The 20172-nt window shown below is 35.7% G+C and overlaps 1 protein-coding gene across 1 annotated transcript in view; it reads right to left on the reverse strand.

Annotated features, from left to right (window-relative positions):
• Positions 1-917: 917 nt before the first annotated feature.
• Positions 918-20172, reverse strand: part of LRRC63 (leucine rich repeat containing 63) — a 41252-nt gene continuing 21997 nt past the window's right edge. The window contains exons 6-9 of the mRNA XM_059996206.1: positions 19613-19749; positions 13265-13348; positions 11480-11719; positions 918-1161 (exon numbers count right to left, since the gene is read on the reverse strand). Coding sequence (XP_059852189.1) covers positions 918-1161; positions 11480-11719; positions 13265-13348; positions 19613-19749 — 705 coding nt within the window. The remainder of the gene's footprint in view (positions 1162-11479; positions 11720-13264; positions 13349-19612; positions 19750-20172) is intronic.

Below are 20172 nucleotides of genomic sequence, written 5' to 3' on the forward strand. Positions count from 1 at the left end.
TTTATTTAAATGATATTACTACATGATATACACAAACTGACATAAAATGTATTTTCTGACATTCTCTAATGATACGATAGTTGTATAAATTTAAGTCGTTTCATTTCATCAGGTTTCATTAGCAATGACATTTTAGATTTAAGTTACCTGCACATAAAAGATATGCCATATATGAAACAATTCTATGCCTTTCTAAAATTGTTTGTTATCTCAAAATGCTCTTTTACCTTCCTCTTACTAAATACTAATTCTTAAAGCCTCAAGTTCTACTGTATCCATATGTTGCTTTGCAATGTAATTTTTGTACGTTTTACTTTATTTTCTTGCCAGGCTATCACTGAAAGCCTGCTGAGTGCTGGCACTAGCCTGTGGAATCAGGCTTTATGAGATGGCAGTCCGGGTAACTGAAAAATTGTACCAGTTTTCTTAGAGCCTGGGTAATGAATTCAAACAACTAAATATAGTACTGGAATTAATCTTTTATTCCCCAGAGCAATCCACAGTTGAGATGGTTGGCACTGGACAAATTTCCACAGAAATGCACAAATATTGAGAACTTGGGTACATGACTTTGAATCCATATGAGGCCCAAACCCCACTGAGGACTTTTATTACTATCTTATCCCTGAGAATGGATGCATAAAAAGGCCAATTGTAAGAGAAACACTTTTTGCAAAGGATTCTAACATTTTTCTTTTTATAGTAAACATACTCTGAAAGAAATTTTCTAGATCTTCTCTGAAATCCCCGAAGACCTTTTTACTAATCATTCTTAAGGAAATATTCTGCAAAGATTCCCTAACAATCGCAGACTTTCATTAGGAGCTAGGATTACAAAGAGGATTCACATGAGAAGACACTTATCTTCCACACAGAACCTGTGCTCTCAAAGACATGAATGATTATATACGTAAACTTTAATGGCTTTTAAAGTGGGACTCATAAATCACTGTATGATTCATCAACTCGGGATTTAGAGATATTCTTTCACCAGGAACATTATTGAAAACAAAATTGCTTTCCTTTACTTTTCTGTAGCAGGAAGAGGAACAGACATAAAATATAACAGGAAACTGTGTTACTCCAAAAATATTGCAGGATCGGATGATGCGAAAACCTTCACCGAACATTGGACCATGACACCATTCACATCGGGATGTGCTGCAATGAAGGAAACATCAGATCTACTAAAGGAAAGACATTTTGCTCGATGCTCTGTAAGACTCAAAGTAGTATAAAATATGGCCTTTCTCATTATCGATCTTACCATCTCCTTGAGGAGCTAAGACATACGCAAGTGTAAAACTAAATGCTAAAAAATAGATATATGTGTATAAAATAATCCTAGTTCTCTAAAACAAAAAAAGTATAGATTCATAGTAAGAAAACACCCTAAGGACAAATCCCAAATGGAAGACAGTAATTATCCTTGGACTTATTCTCCTATGTGATCACAGGGAATTTTAAATTTCTTCATAATGTTTTTCTGTATTTCCCAAATTTTCTATAATAAATACATATTATTTTTATAACTCAAAATAAATATATCATTTTAAAAATAAAGGGACTGTTGTAACCTAGCGTAGGATTAGTGTCCATGTATATTTTTAAATGCTCACAAATCAGTTAAAAAAAGACATCAGCCCATTAGTATATTAAGAGTAGCACATGAATGGACTATTCACAGAAGGTGAAACTTGAACATCCAGAGAACATTGAAAAGTAAAGCTTCTCAATTTCATTAGTAATCAGGGAATACAAAACAAAATAACAAAAGAATACCATTTCATAAATCATCAGATGGGCAAAATGTAAAAGTCTGATAGTGCAAAGTTTGGTGAGGATACATATAAATTGGTGGAGTATAAATTGGTGTAATCACTTTGGAGCAACTTGGCAATTTCTGCTTAGGTTGAAGATGTACATACTCATAGAAAGAGTAGAGTGATGGTTGCCAGGGGCTGGGGGAAGAGGGAAATGGAGACGTGTAGGTCAAAGGGTACAAACTTTCAGTTATAAGATGAATACATTCTAAGGATCTAATGTACAACATGGTGACTATAGTTAATGTGGTATTATATACTTGAAATTTGCTAAAAGTAAACCTTGAATGTTTTCACCTCATAAAACAAGAGTTAACTATATGAGGCAATGGATGTGTTAATTAATATTATCTTTGTAATCATTTCATGATGTGTATGTATATCAAATAATCCTATTGTACAATTTAAATATATACAATATTGTAAAAAAAAAAAAAAGACAAAAAACAAGCCTCCTCTGGCCAGGAATTGTAAGAGAGGAAAAATATCTTTTCCTCTACACATCTTAGGTTCATTGGCTGGGGCCCTGGAAATTAAATTTGTCAGTTTAAACTTGTCAAACAGATTAGCAAGAGAAAAAAAACAGTTTAATTATGTACACATACATGGGACTTTCTCAAAGAAATGAGACTCAAAGAAGCAGTCAAATGATTGAGGCTTATATACCATCTTAGGCTAAACAAAGGAAAAGGGGATTTGGGCTTCTGGGCTGAGAAGCCCAGTTATGGGAAGGCAAAGGGTGGAAATATATGGTAAATAAGGGTTGTCTTGTTATACATCTAAGAGTCTTTCAGGTGATAAGAGTTGTCTCCTGAAGTAGTTCTCTTCCTGGTGTGAAAACATTTTACAAATGGAAATTTCCAAAAGGGGAAATTTATGTTCTATTTTAAGGTAGTTACTGGGAGGTAAAGAGCTTTTCCTGCATCTGCTAGATCTCAGTTGCCTTAAGCTCAAAATAATACCTATGTGAAAGAAGCATATTTTGGGGTGGCATATTCTGGTAGCCTTAAGAAAGTGGAAAAATTCAGAAGGTCCAATATTTGCTATAGTCCCAGAAAGAGCACAGAAAAATAGAAGATAGAATTTTCGAAGTAATAGTGTAAGAAAATTTCTCAGAATTAAAATACATGAGTTTCCAGATTGAAAGGATACATCAAGTACTGAACACATTGAGTTAAAAAAAAAAACTCACAAAGGCACATCATCATGAAAATTTTAAACAACTAGCAAAAAAAGAGAAGATTCAAAAAGCTTCCCCTTCCAAAAAAAAGGTATAGGTTATATATAAAGCATAAGGAATAAGAAAGCTGTAGATCTCAAATAAAAAATAGAAAAGTAGAAGATGATGAAGCAATGTCTCCAAAATCCTGAAGAAAATGATTGAACCCAGAGTTTTATACCCAGCCAAATTATCAATCAAGTCTGAGTGCAGAATAAAGACATATTCAAATACGCATGGTCTTAAATTTTTATTTCCGTGCATTCTTTTGCAGGGAGACACTGGAGGGCTGGCTTCACCAAAATGTGGAGGTAAACAAAGAACAAGGTATTCAATGTGACTATAGTAAAGGAAATTCCAAGATAATAGTGAAGGGAAGTCTTGGAATAACAGTTGTGCACCAGATCTAGACAACAACATTTCTAGATTAGGGCAGGAAGACACAGGGCTCCAGGATGATGTATTAAAAAAAATTAATAGGACTGATAGCCATATCTGATACATTCATACTGATAAAGATTTAAATAATTCTATTAGAATTTTCATGGCAGAATTAATGATAAACACATAAAGCAAAGTAAATGAATAAAAGTCAATAACTCTTTCTAGGAAAAACAAAAAGTTGTACAGTAAAAGAAATATATTCATAGTACACTGTGTAGCCTAACTATGCATTACTTAGATTTTATAATTAAATAATAATTATTGATTTAACTTAAAATCATTATTTTACTCGAGAAGTATTAATCATTATGTCACCAGAACTATCCTAGGTACTGGAGATAACATTAATGAACAAAACTATCATGTATTCTTCTCTTCATGGAGTTTACATACTAGAGGACCAGCCTGATATTAAACAAAATAATTAGATAAAATATAAAATGAGGTGATGGTAAGTGCTACAGAGAAAAATTAAAGCAATGAAGGGGGAGGAATAAGGAGTGCCAGTAATGTGAGGCATAGGATGCTTGAACTTTTAAACATTCTGTAAATAACTATATTGTGAGGTTGGAGGAAGAAGACAGGTGTATATGAGGGCTGATAAGAGTCCTAATACCTATCTTGCTTAGTAGGAAATTTAGAGATGATCGCTAAAATTGAAAAAACAAGAAGAATGACTCAAGGATGCTATTTAAAAATATAGAGGCAGCTCCAAAATAAATCCTCATATATATGGTCAAATGATTTTCAGTAAGTGTGCCAAGACAATTCAGTGGGGAAAGGACAGTCTTTTCAACAAATGGTCCTGGGAAAACTGAATATCCCACATTAAAAAAATGAAGTTGGACCCTTACTCACACCATATCCAAAAATTTACTCAAACTGGATCAAAAACCTAACTGTAAGAGCTAAAACTATGAAACTCTTAGAAAAAAATATAGGGAGGGACTTCCAGGTGGGGCAGTGGTTAAGAATCTAACTGCCAATGCAGGGGACACGGGTTTTAGCCCTGGTCCGGGAGGATCCCACATGCCACAGAGCAGCTAAGCCTGTGCGCCACAACTACTGCCTGTGCTCTAGAGCCCGCCAGCCACAACTACTGAAGCCCGCGTGCCTAGAGCCCGTGCTCTGCAACAAGAGAAGCCACTGCAATGAGAAACCCACGCACCGCAACAAAGAGTAGCCCCCGCTCGCCGCAACTAGAGAAAGCCTGCGCACAGCAACAAAGAACCAAAGCAGCCAAAAATAAATAAATTAATTAAAAAAAATATATATATATGGGGAAAAGCTTCATGACATTAGATTTGGTAATAACTTCTTGTAAATGACACCAAAAGCACAGGAAACAAAAGAAAAAATAGATTAAGTTGTACTTCAGCAAAATTAAAAACTTTTGTTCATTAAAGGACACCATCAACAGTGGGAAAAGGCAACTGACTGAATGGGGGAAAATATTTGTAAATTGTATTTTAAAGGGGGTTAATATCCAAAATATATAAGCAACTACAACTTGACAAGAGAAAACACAAACAATCCAATTTAAAAATAGGCAAAGGACCTGAATAGACATTTCTTCAAAGAAGATACACAGATGGCCAAAAAGCACATGAAAGGATACTCAGCACCACTGATAATTAGAGAAATGCAGTGAGAACCACGGTGAGATCCCACCTCACACCCATTAGGATGGCCAATATAAAAAACAAAAACAGAAGCAAAACAGAACATAAGTGTTGGAGAGGATGTGAAGAAATTGGAACCCTGTGCACTGCTGGTGGGAATGTAGAAAGGTGCAGCCTCTATAAAAAGCAGTGTTGCTGTTCCTCAGAAAATTAAAAATTCAATTACAGCAATTTCACTTCTGGAAATAGAAAAATGGAAAGCAGGTATTTGTACAACCATGTTCAGAGCAGTATTCACAATAGCCAAAAGGTGGCAGCAATGCAAATGTCCTTCAACAGATGAATGGATAAACAAAATGTGGTGTATCCGTACAATGGAATATTATTCAACTTTTAAAAGGAAGGAAATTCTGACCCATGGTACAGCATGGATGAACCTTGAGGACATCATGTTAAGTGAAATAAGCTCATCACAAAAACAGACTAATATCGCATGATTCCACTTATATGGGGTGTTTCTGGAGTCGTCAAACTCATAGAGACAAAGTAGAAGGCTGTTTTCCACGGGCTAGGGGGAGGGGGAAGTGGGGAGTTGTTCTTTTATGGGTATAAAGACCGATTCCAGTTTTGCCAAGTTGAAAAGACTTCTGGAGATTGGATGCACAGAAATAAAAATGTGCTGATTGCTAAACAGTACACTTTAAAACGACCAAGACGGTAAATTCTGTGTCATGTGTATTTTACCACAATTGAAAATAAAATTTAAAAAATATGAGAGCAAACACCCAGGGGAGAACTGCAAAAAGAGTTTGGCAATAGGTGACTCTGGAGGTAAAGAGTGAAGGGGGATAGAGATGCGGGCAGGGGTGATTTTCATGGAAAGACCTGTAGTAAACATTTGATCTTTTAAACTAAATACTGTGTTGATAAAAGATAAAATTATTTTAAAGAGAAGAAAATTTGGTTGAGCAGGTCACCTAAACTCTTGAGGAATGTCATCTTCAGAATAAGGGAGTTTAGTGGCCTGAGTTATTTCCTTATTTCCTCTAACTAAATAGTTCTATTGCTGTCCCCAAGTAAGTGATATGTACTTGAGAAAATACGCTGGTACTAATAAAATCACATGGAAAATTAAATTGCAATATTTAATTTTATCAAAAAATTCAAAGACTTTTGCACAATAATGAAAAATGGAAGGCTATAAAGATGTTAAAAAAAACATACTGAGTTATCTCTAGTAAAGATGACTTCCAAGTATTAAGTATGATCAAGGCTTTATAGTTTAGTGGAACTGAATAATACTTTTGAAACTTTAGTCTATATCTCTAAGTAAACATTTCTATCATTCTCGTGCGCAAGGAAGTTAAGGTAAAATCCCATGGAACGTGAGTCTTTTAACCCAACTCTCAACAAAGGCAGATTCTCTGTCTGATTGAGGTGATAGAATGCAGGTAGAGACACAGGGAGGCAAAATGCAAAGAGAAGTTGTAGGAGTCAAAAAAGAAGCTCACAGCTGCTAATGGGTAGGGCCCAAATCACTGGGGTGGCGGCAGAAGCTGGGCTTGGAGTAGCCTAGGAGCAGACATTGTACAGAGCCCAGAGCTGAGCCACCATTCAGACCCAGCAAACATAGTACTCGGGACGGAGGTTGGAAATTAAGGATCAAAGCCAAGAGTAGACGTTAGAGGGTGAGGGTGGGGTTGGGTGACAAACGCCTCCTTTGTTGTTTCTATCTTTATTAATATGACAGTTGTCCTCGATGAGATTGAACCCCTCATCGTTTTTACTCCTCCCTCTTTTACTTGCCTCACATACTCAGGCAGCCGTTGAGTTCATTTTACCTTCATAATTTGTCTTGTGTCATTTCCTACCCATTTACTCCTATGCCCATTACTTTGGTTTAATCTCCCCTTACCAGTTAACAAGAGCACTTTAAGTGAGCTCCACCCAGCCTTCCACTACTCTAGTCCATCTTCGACACTACTGCCAGGTCTGCTGCTATCACCTGCAGTGGCTCGCATGGCCTAAAGAAGAGACCTCATCAGTGGTCTCCATAAGCTAGCTCCAACCTTCCTTTTTAAACTTACTTTTGCTACTCTTCATAGATGTTTTGTTCTGGCTGGACATTCACTTTTTCTCTTTGCCCACGTTCCTAATTTTACTCAACTTCGGTTCATTTCCCCATTTGGTTCCCTCTTCCTGGAATGTCTCTTCAATACAACACATATTTCCAAATATATAAATTTTACCTGTTCTTCTAAGACTCTTTTCAAACACCGTTTCATTCCTAAATCTTTTCCCTATTTTCCCAGCTGTAGTTGTAATCTTTCCTTCTCTAGCCCCTTTTGTTTGTAATTCATTTGTCACTTTTTATTTACATGAAAACCCATCCTTGTAAAATTTCCAAAAAAATATAGACGCATACAGGAAAAAAAGCACAGAATTTCCCCTTTATTCCTCCTTTAAATCATTCTAACTCCCCTTTGCAGAATAACTGAAGCTCATATTGGTGGTGTTCCCTCTAGCTCCCAGACACATGACTCTTCTCTACATAAATGGAATCTCTCTTGTGTATGTGTTTGTTTTATTTCATTCTTATTAACAGCACCATAATGTTCCAAAATACGGATACACCATTTTATCTTACCACTTTTTTATTGATGCTCACTTAGTCTGCAGTTATCCCTCTGCCTAACTGTGTATTCACATATACCTATTTCTATAAGACATATTACTAAAATTTAAATTTCTGTTTTAAGGAATATGTAAGATACTGTCAAATTAACCTTCCACAAAACTTCCACCAACTTGACAGTGCCACCAATGGTGCATGAGAATCTTGTTTCTGGGCATGCAAGGGCAACACTTAATATCAATCTTTTTAATTTTGATAAAACAGGTAAAAAACCCTATTGTTGCTATTTTACATTGCAGTTCCTTGGTTACTAGAGAGATTTAACACTCTTTATGTTTATCATCTATCTGTGTATTGTCTTCCGTGAATTGCATATTCCTATCATTTAACCACTTTCCTATGGGTTATATCTTTTCTTATTGATTTGTGGGAGATATATGTTTAAACAGTTATAAGCATTGCAATATCTTCTTTCAGTTAATAGCTTGCCTCTTAATATTATTGATGTTTATAATATTATGTAGAAACATCTTTTGTCAAATTTATGAAACTTTGCTTTACTGTCTATATTTTCGAGGTTTGTTTAAGGTATCTTTCTCTACCTTGAAGTCATACAGATAGTCTCCTATACTTGCTTGTTAAGGCTTTAAAATTTTGCTTTTCATATTTAAGTCATTAATCCAACTGGAAATGATTTTGTAAATGATGGTAACATATACATAGCAGAAACATAATTATATACTTCTCACTTATAGATGATCAGATGTTTCAGTGTCATTTATTGAAAAGTCTCTCCTTTCCCTGCTGATCCACAGTGCTATTTTTTGTCCAACGTCAAGTTTCACATGTACATGAGAACATAACTGAGCTATGTATTCTTCATTGGTTGGATTGTCTTTCCTTGCGTGTAATATCAACTGTATTTCTCTAATTTTATAAGTCTTTCTATCTGATAGGCAAGTCCCTAATGTTAGGCTCCTTTTTCAGGCTTGCTTTGGCTATTTTGGGGTGTCTGCTTTTCCGTACACATTTTATAATCAGCTTATCAAGTTTCTCAGAAAATTCTGTTCAGATTTTGACCAGAATTGCATTGAATCTATAGCTCTATTTGGGGAGAACTGATATATATATATCTATATCTCTCTCTATATATCTCTATCTATATATCTCTATATCTATCTATATCTATATATATTTATACATATATATATATATATATTTTTTTTTTTTTGGCTGTACGCGGGCCTCTTGCTGTTGTGGCCTCTCCCGTTGCGGAGCACAGGCTCCGGACGCGCAGGCTCAGCGGCCATGGCTCACGGGCCCAGCTGCTCCGTGGCATGTGGGATCTTCCCGGACCGGGGCACGAACCCGTGTCCCCTGCATCGGCAGGCAGACTCTCAACCACTGCGCCACCAGGGAAGCCCAGAACTGATAGATTTTTGGTATTAAATCTTATTATACCTGAGTGTGTGTATCTCTCCCATTTCATTCAGCCTTCTTTACCTTTTTGTAAAGTTGTAATCTTTTTCTCTATAAATATCTTGGACATACTTCACTTGATGTATTCCTAGGTACATTATGTTTTTTATTGCTATCATAAAAGGTATCTTTTTAAAAATCACATTTCTAACTGTTTGATGTCTGATTTTAGTTACATCTTCTTTTTAACACCACACCATAGACTTTGTTGTTACTATTACTTTATAGATCGTAGAGATCATACTTGTTTAATTTCTTTTCCCTCCATCCCTTCTTACATCTCAGAACATACTTCTGGAGTTATCTTCCTTCTTTCTGATGCACATTCGTTGCAAGTTTCATTTCACTAAAGTGAAAATCTGTGGGGAATAAATTCTCTGTTTTATTATCTGAAAATCCATTTTTCTCCCTTGTTCTTGAAAGTTAGTTTTGCTGGGCTGAATAACATTTCTTCAGTTATTGTTCCACTGTTGCTAGCAGTTTATTTGTTGTTCTTTGTAAGTGACTTTCTTTCCAGCTGATTTCTAAGTCTTTGGTGTTCTTCACTTTCACCACAAGGTGTTTTACTTGGCTTGTGTAGAGTGTTCAGTCTCTGTGAATTCACTCCTTTCATCACTTCTGAGAATTTACAGTCACTACCTCATTGAACAATGACTCCCAACATTCTCTGGGACTCTAAGGATATGTTAAATTTTCTCCTTTTACTGTCCATGTCTCTTTGCCTCCTGTCCACATATAGTTTCTCCAGATTTCTCTTCATATATGGATAATGTCTGTTAAACCCACGCACCAATTTCAACTATTACACTTTTAGTCTCTAGAATTTAATTGTGTTTAAAATTTCTTTCTCATATTTTCGTGGTCATATTTGATGGTCTTTTATTCCTTAACCATTTTAAAAATTATATCTTACTTCTTTACACTCTTAAAGTAGGTAATTCATATTCTGTCAACAATTCTAATATCTTAGATCCTTGGAGATTCGTATCTGTTAATTGTGCTAATTTTTACTCTTGGTGGTTTATTTCCTCATGTATTTGAAAGTCTTAATTTTGAGATAATATTCATTTGAAATTAATTTTTTGGAATCTTTAATGTCTAAATTGAGGATGTTTCTCTCAAAAACATTTGTTCTGCTGAAAGAGAAGTATTCACTGCTCTGGGGCCACCAGCCCCTTTGGCGGTACAGATTTCACTCGGGAATACCATGTTCAGCTTCCCTACTTTGTGGTGAATTCAAATCTCTTGGTCCCATATATGTTTACAGTCACTAGTTAGGTTTTAATTCTTTTTAAATGTTTTTGTCCTTGGTGATTTTCTTACTTTCTCATGTGCATTCAAACTCATGAACATTGACATAGTGCATTAAAATCGAAAACTTTGGCACCTGGTTCCTTTTTTTATTGATAGATTTTTAATTACTTTTTCAGTTTCTCCAATGGTTACTAGTCTGTTCAGCTTTTCTGTCTTTTATTCAATCAATATTGTTGACTAATATGCTCCTGGAAAACCATTTTACTTAGACATACAACAAATATTTGTTATATCAGGGAATTCCCCGGTGGTCCAGTGGTTAGGACTCAGCACTCTCACTGCTGTGGCCTGGGTTCAATTCCTGGTCAGGGAACAAAGATCCCGCAAGCCATGCAGCACAGCCAAAAAAAAAAGTTATATCAGTAATACAAGCACTGATCATCGGTAGTGCAGAAAAAATAGTTTTACACCATCTGAAAGGAAATAAGAGGTGAGCCTGAGTGGACTCATAGTGTGTGGGCTTTGAGAATCCTAGTCCTGAGAGAGGCAATAATGCCCACACTGGCTTTCAACCCCTGAGGAAGAGAAGTTGCCCTGGGTGTGTCTGCTCTATTCCTCGTCTCTGTGAAGTTAGAGGAGAATAAAGCATTTCCCTTCATAGTGTGCCTGGCACTAAAGAATCTTTTTCTGGAAGAATCCCCTTCTTTGTCCTTAGGGGTTCGTAGAAAAGACTTACACTACAACTGTATAGATATTGCCAGCTATAGCTCAGCAATCTGTACCTCACATTGGATTTAAGTAGTAACTTGAGAAGGTGGGCTGAATCCAGACTACAACATTATGCCTGAAGAGCCAGAAGGAGCAGTCTGAAAGATTGCATAGATGTTTTGGTGTGTGGTGGTGTGTGTGTGTGTGTACAGTAAAACTATCATCTGGCCCTGTAATAAAGATTTTAAACACTTAAAAGTGTGTCTTGGTAAAAAGAGCTTCAGAATTTGCTCACCATTTTAGTAACTTTTGAATTTCCACTGGGATCACATTATAATATTTATGCAGATTATTCTTTAAAAAGAACAAAGAAGTAAGTTGAGTAAGATGTTGTGGACTATTCATAGAATTCTCTTTCCAAAAACTAGGATGAGTGAAATTATTCTCAAATAGGACTTTTTTCAGGTTAAGCTTCAAAATTGCATGTGGAAAACTAGTCAGTTCATTTCCATCAACGATCAATGTTTCAAGTGATCTGCAAATAAAGGAAACCATATTTTAAAAGATAGAAGAAGACATCTGTCCCAATGTTCCCAAAAATTGGTATAAAACTTAGTAGTAATAAAATATGTGTTAAGTATTTCCTTAAAAATCAAGAGAATTAACTAAAAAGCAACCAAACCAATATATTATCATGGAATTAAGTGCATTTGTGTAAATAGTAGAGTTAAAGCACATATTTTGGGTCTTTGCAACAAGTCATCGCTATGGAAAAAGAAATAATCACAAACAGAAGAATGAATGTTATACTACATAAAATATAATATAGTATAGTACAGTGATACAAAGAAAGAATTTATTTTCATAGACAAATTAAACATTAACACGTACTTTTTTTCATTCAGGTAAAGGTCTCAACTATTGGTGGAAGGCAGCAGTGGGGAAACAGACCATCATGCTGGGGGAAGCTTTTATCTTGCTTTTATAAAAGATTAAAGAAAAATGTGTTTGTAAATTTTGGGGAAGGAAAGATAGCCTCTAATAGACTCAGAAGGTCCAATGGAGTTCCAAAATTAACAAGGGAGAAAAAAAGAGAACAGATAGAATCCTGAAAAAAAATCTCCCCCACCAAAAAAAAGAAATATGAAAAGGAGAAAGTGAATAAATAGTAAATACAAAGTAAAACGGAAGGTAAAAAATTATAACAGATGTGAACAGGCTGCATTCTATTAAAGTACAAAGATTGTTACACAGGAAATTAAATAATTGGTATAAATATTAGAAACAAAATGATCTCATTTTACTGAAGATAAGGTAATGCTCCTAGAAACCAAATAAAATCTAGTAAAACTCAATCAGAACTAAGATAGTTTTTTACATAGTTTGATTTTAAAGTGTAAAGAAGTAAATAGCTCTTTTCTCTTCTGTTGCATTCTTTATTTCTCTATTCTGACTGGTGATAGTCAACTAGAAATGGAAATTACAGAAAATATTACATTCATAGTAGCAACACAATTGTATGTTTTTGGGGGGAGGAGGGGCTTAGAATGATATTAAATGATCTTAAAGATCATAATCTAAAGAGACTAGTTGAGGCTGTTATTGAAAAACAATCTCCATACTACTTATTAAAATTATTCTAAAGTCATAATCAAAATAGTATGGTACTGACCTAGAAGGTCAGAGATCAACTTCAGAGACTTTTTAGAAATTAGTACGAGAATCAGATCTTAGTATTAAAGCACTGTGTATTACTAGCATTTTGTGTATATGTATTTCCTTACAAAAAAATCAACTGAAAAGAATTACAGGTGCACACATGGATAAATGGACAAAAGCAGCTTGTCATTCTGTTAAGGTGGTCATCAATACTAGCTTTAAAATAATTACTGAAAATGTTATGTCTTAAAAATGCTAAACACCAGTCATTCAGTTTACATTTTGGTAAACCTTATGCTTCACATATTATGTTTTATGGCTATTGAATAAATGAAAGGACTCAATTTTATCCATCACAATCATCACCTAATATATCCTTAAGGGGCATATGTCTTATGGGTACTTACTACTTCCAAAATACCTGAGTTTCTGGATTTCATTTGGAATAAAAGCAATACTATTGTAGGAAATATCAAGTTCCTCAAGATTAAACAAGCAAAATAACCTTAAATAGAAAGAGAAAATGATTATATGTTTACCATTACTGGGCATTAATAAAGAATTGAATTCGTCAGTAAACAGAAGCATAGAGAAACTGTATTTTTCTAAGATTTTTCAACTTATAGACTTTTTTTTTATTATAGATGGTATAATTACAATGAAATTTCCTAAAAATGATTCATCTATCCCTTAAGACTGGTTTGAAATGTTTAGAGTTGGTAAAGCCCCATCTAGAAAAAACCACCTGTATTAGTTCCCTAGGGCTGACATAACAAATAGCACAATCTCGGTGGCTTAAAGCAACAGAAATTTATTCTCTCACAATACAGGAGGCCAGAAGTCTGAAATAAAGGGGTTGGCAGAGTTGGTTCCTCTGGAGGCTCTGAGGGAGAAACTGTCCCTTGCCCCTCTTCTGGTGGTTGCCAGCCATCCTTGGTGTTCCTTGGTTCATGGCAGTATAACTCCAATCTCCACCTTTGTCTTCACATGGCCTTCTTATAAGGACACCATTTATTGGATTTAGAACCCACCCTAATCCCACCCTAATCCAGTATGACCTCATGTTAACTAGTTACATCTGCAAAGATCCTATTTCCAAATAAGATCACATTCTAAGGTTCTGCATGGACATGAATTTTTGAAGGGCACCATTCAACCCAGTGCAGTTGCATTAAGATTTTCCTGGTGAAATATCTTTGGTCTTTCTTTCCATTAAGCAAAGTACTTAAAAGTAAGAACCAAAGAACACAAAGGCTAACGCAGAGAGTCCTGTCTCCTGGGGGGTGGGAGTGGGAGTTGCTTCTTGGAGACTGGAATTGAAGTATGACATTTACCAAAATCCCTAGTAAATATTCCCCTCTTTGTGAATGCTCTTCTCAAATACCTTCCTGTTTTCCTTAAAGGATGAAAAATTACTTGCACGATTATTAACTAAGGCATCATGAGCACAATATTTCATTAACTTCATACTATTTTAGTGTGGATTATAATGGTCCTCATGATCTGTCCCCAGACTACTCGTCCAACTCACCTCTCACACTACCCGACATTCACCTCAGGCCCAGAATTTATTTGCTGAATTTCCCTGAATTAGCCCAGTTCTCACATATCTCCAGTTCCCCCAAATTTGATCAGTGTCTTTCATTTTTTAAGTCTTGGCTTAGATGTTACCTCTTCCAAGGAACTCTTCCTGCATCTTTCAGAATAGGTGAGCTGCCTCTTCTGTACTTCTCTGCTTACAACTATCATAGAATTTATCACACTGTGTAATAAGTGTCTCCTAAACTATGACATTCTGGAGGCCAAGGATTCTATTTTACATTTCTGTATATCCAGTGCTTTGGCCAGTGCCTAGCACATCAAAAGTGCTTATGAAATCACAATTGAATAAAAGGTATGGTGACCCCAGTTAATATAAAATCATTTGCTCTGAGAAAGTAATGAGATTGAATAGAAAAGCAAAAAAAAAAAAACTTTTCAGTTCAGTGTTCATCTCAGACTTTTTTTCCACCTCTGTAAAGAAAATATTAGTACCATCTGTTCCATTTTTTTAATTCAAAATTATGTTATTTCATTTTCTTGCCTTAGGCAGTTTCTAGAGTCATTTTGTATTCCCTTATTACTTCAGTACAAGCAAACTAGTCTGGTTCTAGGCTTTCACTGTTGATGATAAATTCCTGTTGATTGTGATGTTTAATTGGGCTTGTAGACAGCACTGAGAAAGCTAATTAAGAAATTTCATAGGCTCTAGAGTTGAAATTTATCTCATCTATATACGATTTTAGAGAGCACATTTGTTTAGACAGCCTTAGTTTGGTTTGATAGCAACAAATCTATCACAATTTTCAGGGTGTATAGAATGTTTTACATTTATTTCATTGTTTTATTTATCAGCACATCATTGAGCAATGAGATGCTTAAACTAGACGCTTGCTGTTGGCTTGGAAGATTGTGCTAGCATTAATATTTGCATGTCATAACATTAATCACCACCACAGCAACATAAATATTATTTATTGAGAGCCTACTATGTGTTTGTGGCAGTTTAGAATGGTCTTTCATTGGACCACAGCAATATTGTTAATATTATTTACAGATTTAAAAAATGGAAGCTACCTTGATTCCTTGCAGTAGTAAATGGGAGTGTTCAAAAGGAATAAAATACCTAGGAATAAACCTACCTGAGGAGGGAAAAGACCTGTATGCAGAAAACTATAAGACACTGATGAAAGAAATCAAAGATGATACAAACAGATGGAAAGATATACCATGTCCTTGGACTGGAAGAATCAACACTGTGAAAATGACTATACTACCCAAAGCAATTTACAGATTCAGTGCAATCCCTGTCAAATTGCCAATGGAATTTTTCACAGAACTAGAACAAAAAAATTTTACAGTTTGTATGGAAACACAAGAGACCACAACTAGCCAAAGCAAACTTGAGAAAGAAAAACAGCTGGAGGAATCAGGCTCCCTGACTTCAGACTATACTACAAAGCTACAGTAATCAAGACAGTATGGTACTGGCACAAAAACAGAAATATAGATCAATGGAACAGGATAGAAAGCCCAGAGATAAACCCACACACATACGGTCACCTTATCTTTGACAAAGGAGGCAAGAATATACAATGGGGAAAAGATAGCCTCTTCAATAAGAGGAGTTGGGAAAACTGGACAGCTACATGTAAAAGAATGAAATTAGAACACTTCTTAACACCATACACAAAAATAAACTCAAAATGGATTAAAGACCTAAATATAAGGCCAGACACTCTAAAACTCTTAGAGGAAAACATAGGCAGAACACTCTTTGACATAAATCACAGCAAGATCTTTTTTTTTTTTTTTTGTGGTACGCAGGCCTCTCGCCGCTGTGGCCTCTCCCACTGCGGAGCACAGGCTCCGGACACGCAGGCCCAGCAGCCATGGCTCACGGGCCCAGCCGCTCCGCAGCACATGGGATCTTCCCGGTCCGGGGCACGAACCCGTGTCCCCTGCATCGGCAGGCAGACCCTCAACTACTGCGCCACCAGGGAAGCCCACAGCAAGATCTTTTTTGACCCACCTCCTAGAGTAATGGAAATAAAATTTAAAATAAACAAATGGGACCTAGTGAAACTTAAAAGCTTTTGCACAGCAAAGGAAACCATAAACAAGATGAAAATACACCCTCAGAATGGGAGAAAATATTTGCAAATGAAGCAACTGACAAAGGATTAATCTCCAAAATATACAAATAGCACATGCAGCTCAATATCAAAAAAACAAACAACCCAATCCAAAAACGGGTGGAAGACCTAAATAGACATTTCTCCAAAGACATACAGATTGCCAACAAACACATGAAAAGATGCTCAACATCACTAATTATTAGAGAAATGCAAATCAAAACCACAATGAAGTATCACCTCACACCAGTCAGAATGGCCATCATCAAAAGAATCTACAAACAATAAATGCTGGAGAGGATGTGGAGAAAAGGGAACCCTCTTGCACTGTTGGTGGGAATGTAAATTGATACAGCCACTATGGAGAACAGTATGGAGGTTCCTTAAAAAACTAAAAATAGAACTACCATATGACCCAGCAATCCCACTACTGGGCATATACCCTGAGAAAACCATAATTCAAAAAGAGACATGTGCCACAATGTTCATTGCAGCACTATTTACACTAACCAGGACATGGAAGCAACCTAAGTGTCCATCGACAGAAGAATGGATAAAGAAGATGTGGCACACATATTAATGGAATATTACGCAGCCATAAAAGGAACGAAATTCAGTTATTTGTAGTGAGGTGGATGGACCTAGAGTCTGTCATACAGAGTGAAGTAAGTCAGAAAGAGAAAAATAAATACTGTATGCTAACACAGGTGTATGGAATCTAAAAAAAATGGTACTGATGAACCTAGTGGCAGGGCAGGGATAAAGACACAGTCTTAGAAAATGCGGGGGGGGTGGGGGGAAGGGGAAGCTGGGACAAAGTGAGAGAGTAGCATTGACATATATACACTACCAAATGTAGAATGGATGGCTAGTGGGAAGCTGCTGCATAGCACAGGGAGATCAGCTTCATGCTTTGTGATGACCTAGAGGAGTGGGATAGGGAGGATGGGAGGGAGGCTCAAGAGGGAAGGGCTGTGGGGATATATGTATACTTATAGCTGATTCACTTTGTTGTACAACAGAAACTAACACAACATTGTAAAGCAATTATACTCCAATAAAGATATTTTAAAAAAAAAGAACTGTAAAAAAAAAAAAAGGAAGCTATAAGAAGTTAAGTAGTTTATCCAAGTCAGTATGAAATCAAATTAGTACTCCCTGTTCTTCAGGTATATGGATACAAAGTAATTCAGTCCCTATCTTTAATCAATACCAATATGGGAAAATAAATTTGTGCATTTTTAGAATCAGCTCTTACTTCAGGGTTCACAAGTATGTTCTTAAATTCTTTATTCCAAACAGCTTCTCTTTCCCAAAGAACATGCTGGCTAATTAAATCAAACTGAACCAAAACAAGGCAAAACTTTGATTCTGTTAGTTAAAAGTAGTAATTTTCTATGTCATTTTCCTCCTGGTATCCACTGAGAAAAAGATAAGAGCATTTTTTTTTAAACTTTTGTTACAGTTATGGCTTCATAACTTCAGGGAGTGAGGTGTGTGTACATAGATGTATGTGTGTGTGTGTATACACAGAAACAATTATAGATATGTGTGTACACAGATTAGTATACATACATAAATTATCTATCTCTGTGCACTGAGAGTGTCTAGAAGCAATATCATCCCAATAGCAGTGGGAATATACAGCACCCAGATCTTGTTTTTTAAATACCATCCTCCAATAAAAAGGAAATAGGGTTTCTTAAGAGAAATGGCTGATTCTAGTATCCAGGCAGGGAATCAAGGCAGTACACTTTATGTTACTCTGGAAAGATAGATGAGTCAAACAAAAATAAAACTCATAATGCAATATCTTTACTTAGTATTTATTCTTTCTTTTTAAATACATTTTATGTGTAATGTGTGATGTGTATATAAGCGTTTTTACACAGAAATGATATAATTTTTATATACTTTTTAATTTTTCAAAATGAATAGTTTTACAGTGTTTTAATGTAGATCTTGGATTGTTAATTACAAACAATGCTGGATGAACAGTTTTATAAATGAATTTTGATGCACTTTCTTAATTACTATAAGAACCTTCTTTTGCAAAATGTTAAACTGTTTAAGAGTCCCTGTGCTCTTAACTTTTTGCCCTTAACCTACGTTCAATTTGTTAAAATCTAACTGGAAGAGATATCTTGTTTTGGCATTTGGTTAAGGTTTTGGTTCAAAACTTTCATTAAGACTTTAAATAATTACCAGTCCATATGTGGGGAAAAAATCCATCTCTTTTATGCCTGGATATAAACATTCCTATCAGAGTTTAAAGGATCTTAGACATCATACAGGTAATTTCTTAGTTCATAGCTTAGGAAATTGAGGCCTAGAATGGTTGTGTCTTTCTCCAGATCAAATAGATAATTCTCAACTTTGAAGTTAAAAGTCTAGAATTCTTTTTTTTCTCGATGTTTTTTTTAAAAATAAATTTATTTATTTATTTTTGGCTGCATTGGGTCTTGACTGCTGCATGCAGGCTTTCACTAGTTGTGTTAAGCAGGGGCTACTCTTTGTTGTGGTGTGTGGGCTTCTCATTGCAGTGGCTTCTCTTGTTGCGGAGCACGGGCTCTAGGCACACGTGCTTCAGTAGTTGTGGCTTGTGGGCTCTAGAGCACAGGCTCAATAGTTGTGGCACACGGGCGTAGTTGCTCCACTGCATGTGGGATCTTCCCAGACCAGGGCCCAGACCCATGTTCCCTGCATTGGCAGGCGGATTCTTAACTACTGCGCCACCAGGGAAGTCCCAAGGCTAGAATTCTTAATTCCAAGTTCAGAGTTCTTTCGATATCCAAAAAGGCTACCAAGGGATAGGTGTAAGTTTCTCACCTGAGCTTCTTTATATGATTTAATCCATACTTAGATAATGGATGTCTAGATATGTATTTACTAGCCCCAGATTAATTGCCATCTATGTAGCTGGTAGTTTTTTTTTTTTTAACACAATAATTAGAAGCAAATCAGCTAACTGGAACTGAATAAAAATTATCAAATGGCTAAAAAGTAGCTAGCTGCTTTCAGAAGGGAAATTGATCCTTTTCTAAATTATATGCTCTTTATTTTCTATGTTTAGAATCTCAGACTATCAACCTTACCCAGGTGGAAGCGTAGTAATCAAATTAAAGGCGATGTTGAAAGTTCTAAGGAACTTAAGTTGTTGAATTGTAGAAGGGATTTCTTTGATAGGATTATTTCTCAGATTCAGTATTTGTAAATTTTTAAGACAAAATATCTGAAGAATGGAAAAGAGAAATAAGCATGAGTAGAATACTAAAGTGTGCGAATCCTTATTTTTTACATTTTATAAACCCTTTGAACTAATGCAGTCAAATCAGTATGGTAACACTAATTGGCTGTGTCATATATCTCAATAAATACCTTTGGTAAGCCTTGAAAATAACTAACCAGCATTCACATGTATGATATGGTAAGATAGTGCAGCTACTGTACTCATATACCCTTGACTCAAGAATGTTCCTTTTCTAAATGGGAAAATCATCCTATTTGATCAAGCTCACGGTTTCATAAGAGACAACCAAGAATGAGGAATGTCAAGAATGAGGAATGTAGGAGATACCTGCAGAATCAAGAAAATAAGTGGAATTAACTGCAGCAATCATGGGGTGTCTGATATCATAGCCAGCTTGATTCACTC

This window comes from Delphinus delphis, chromosome 18 (assembly GCF_949987515.2).
Source record: "Delphinus delphis chromosome 18, mDelDel1.2, whole genome shotgun sequence".
Lineage (NCBI taxonomy): Eukaryota > Metazoa > Chordata > Mammalia > Artiodactyla > Delphinidae > Delphinus > Delphinus delphis.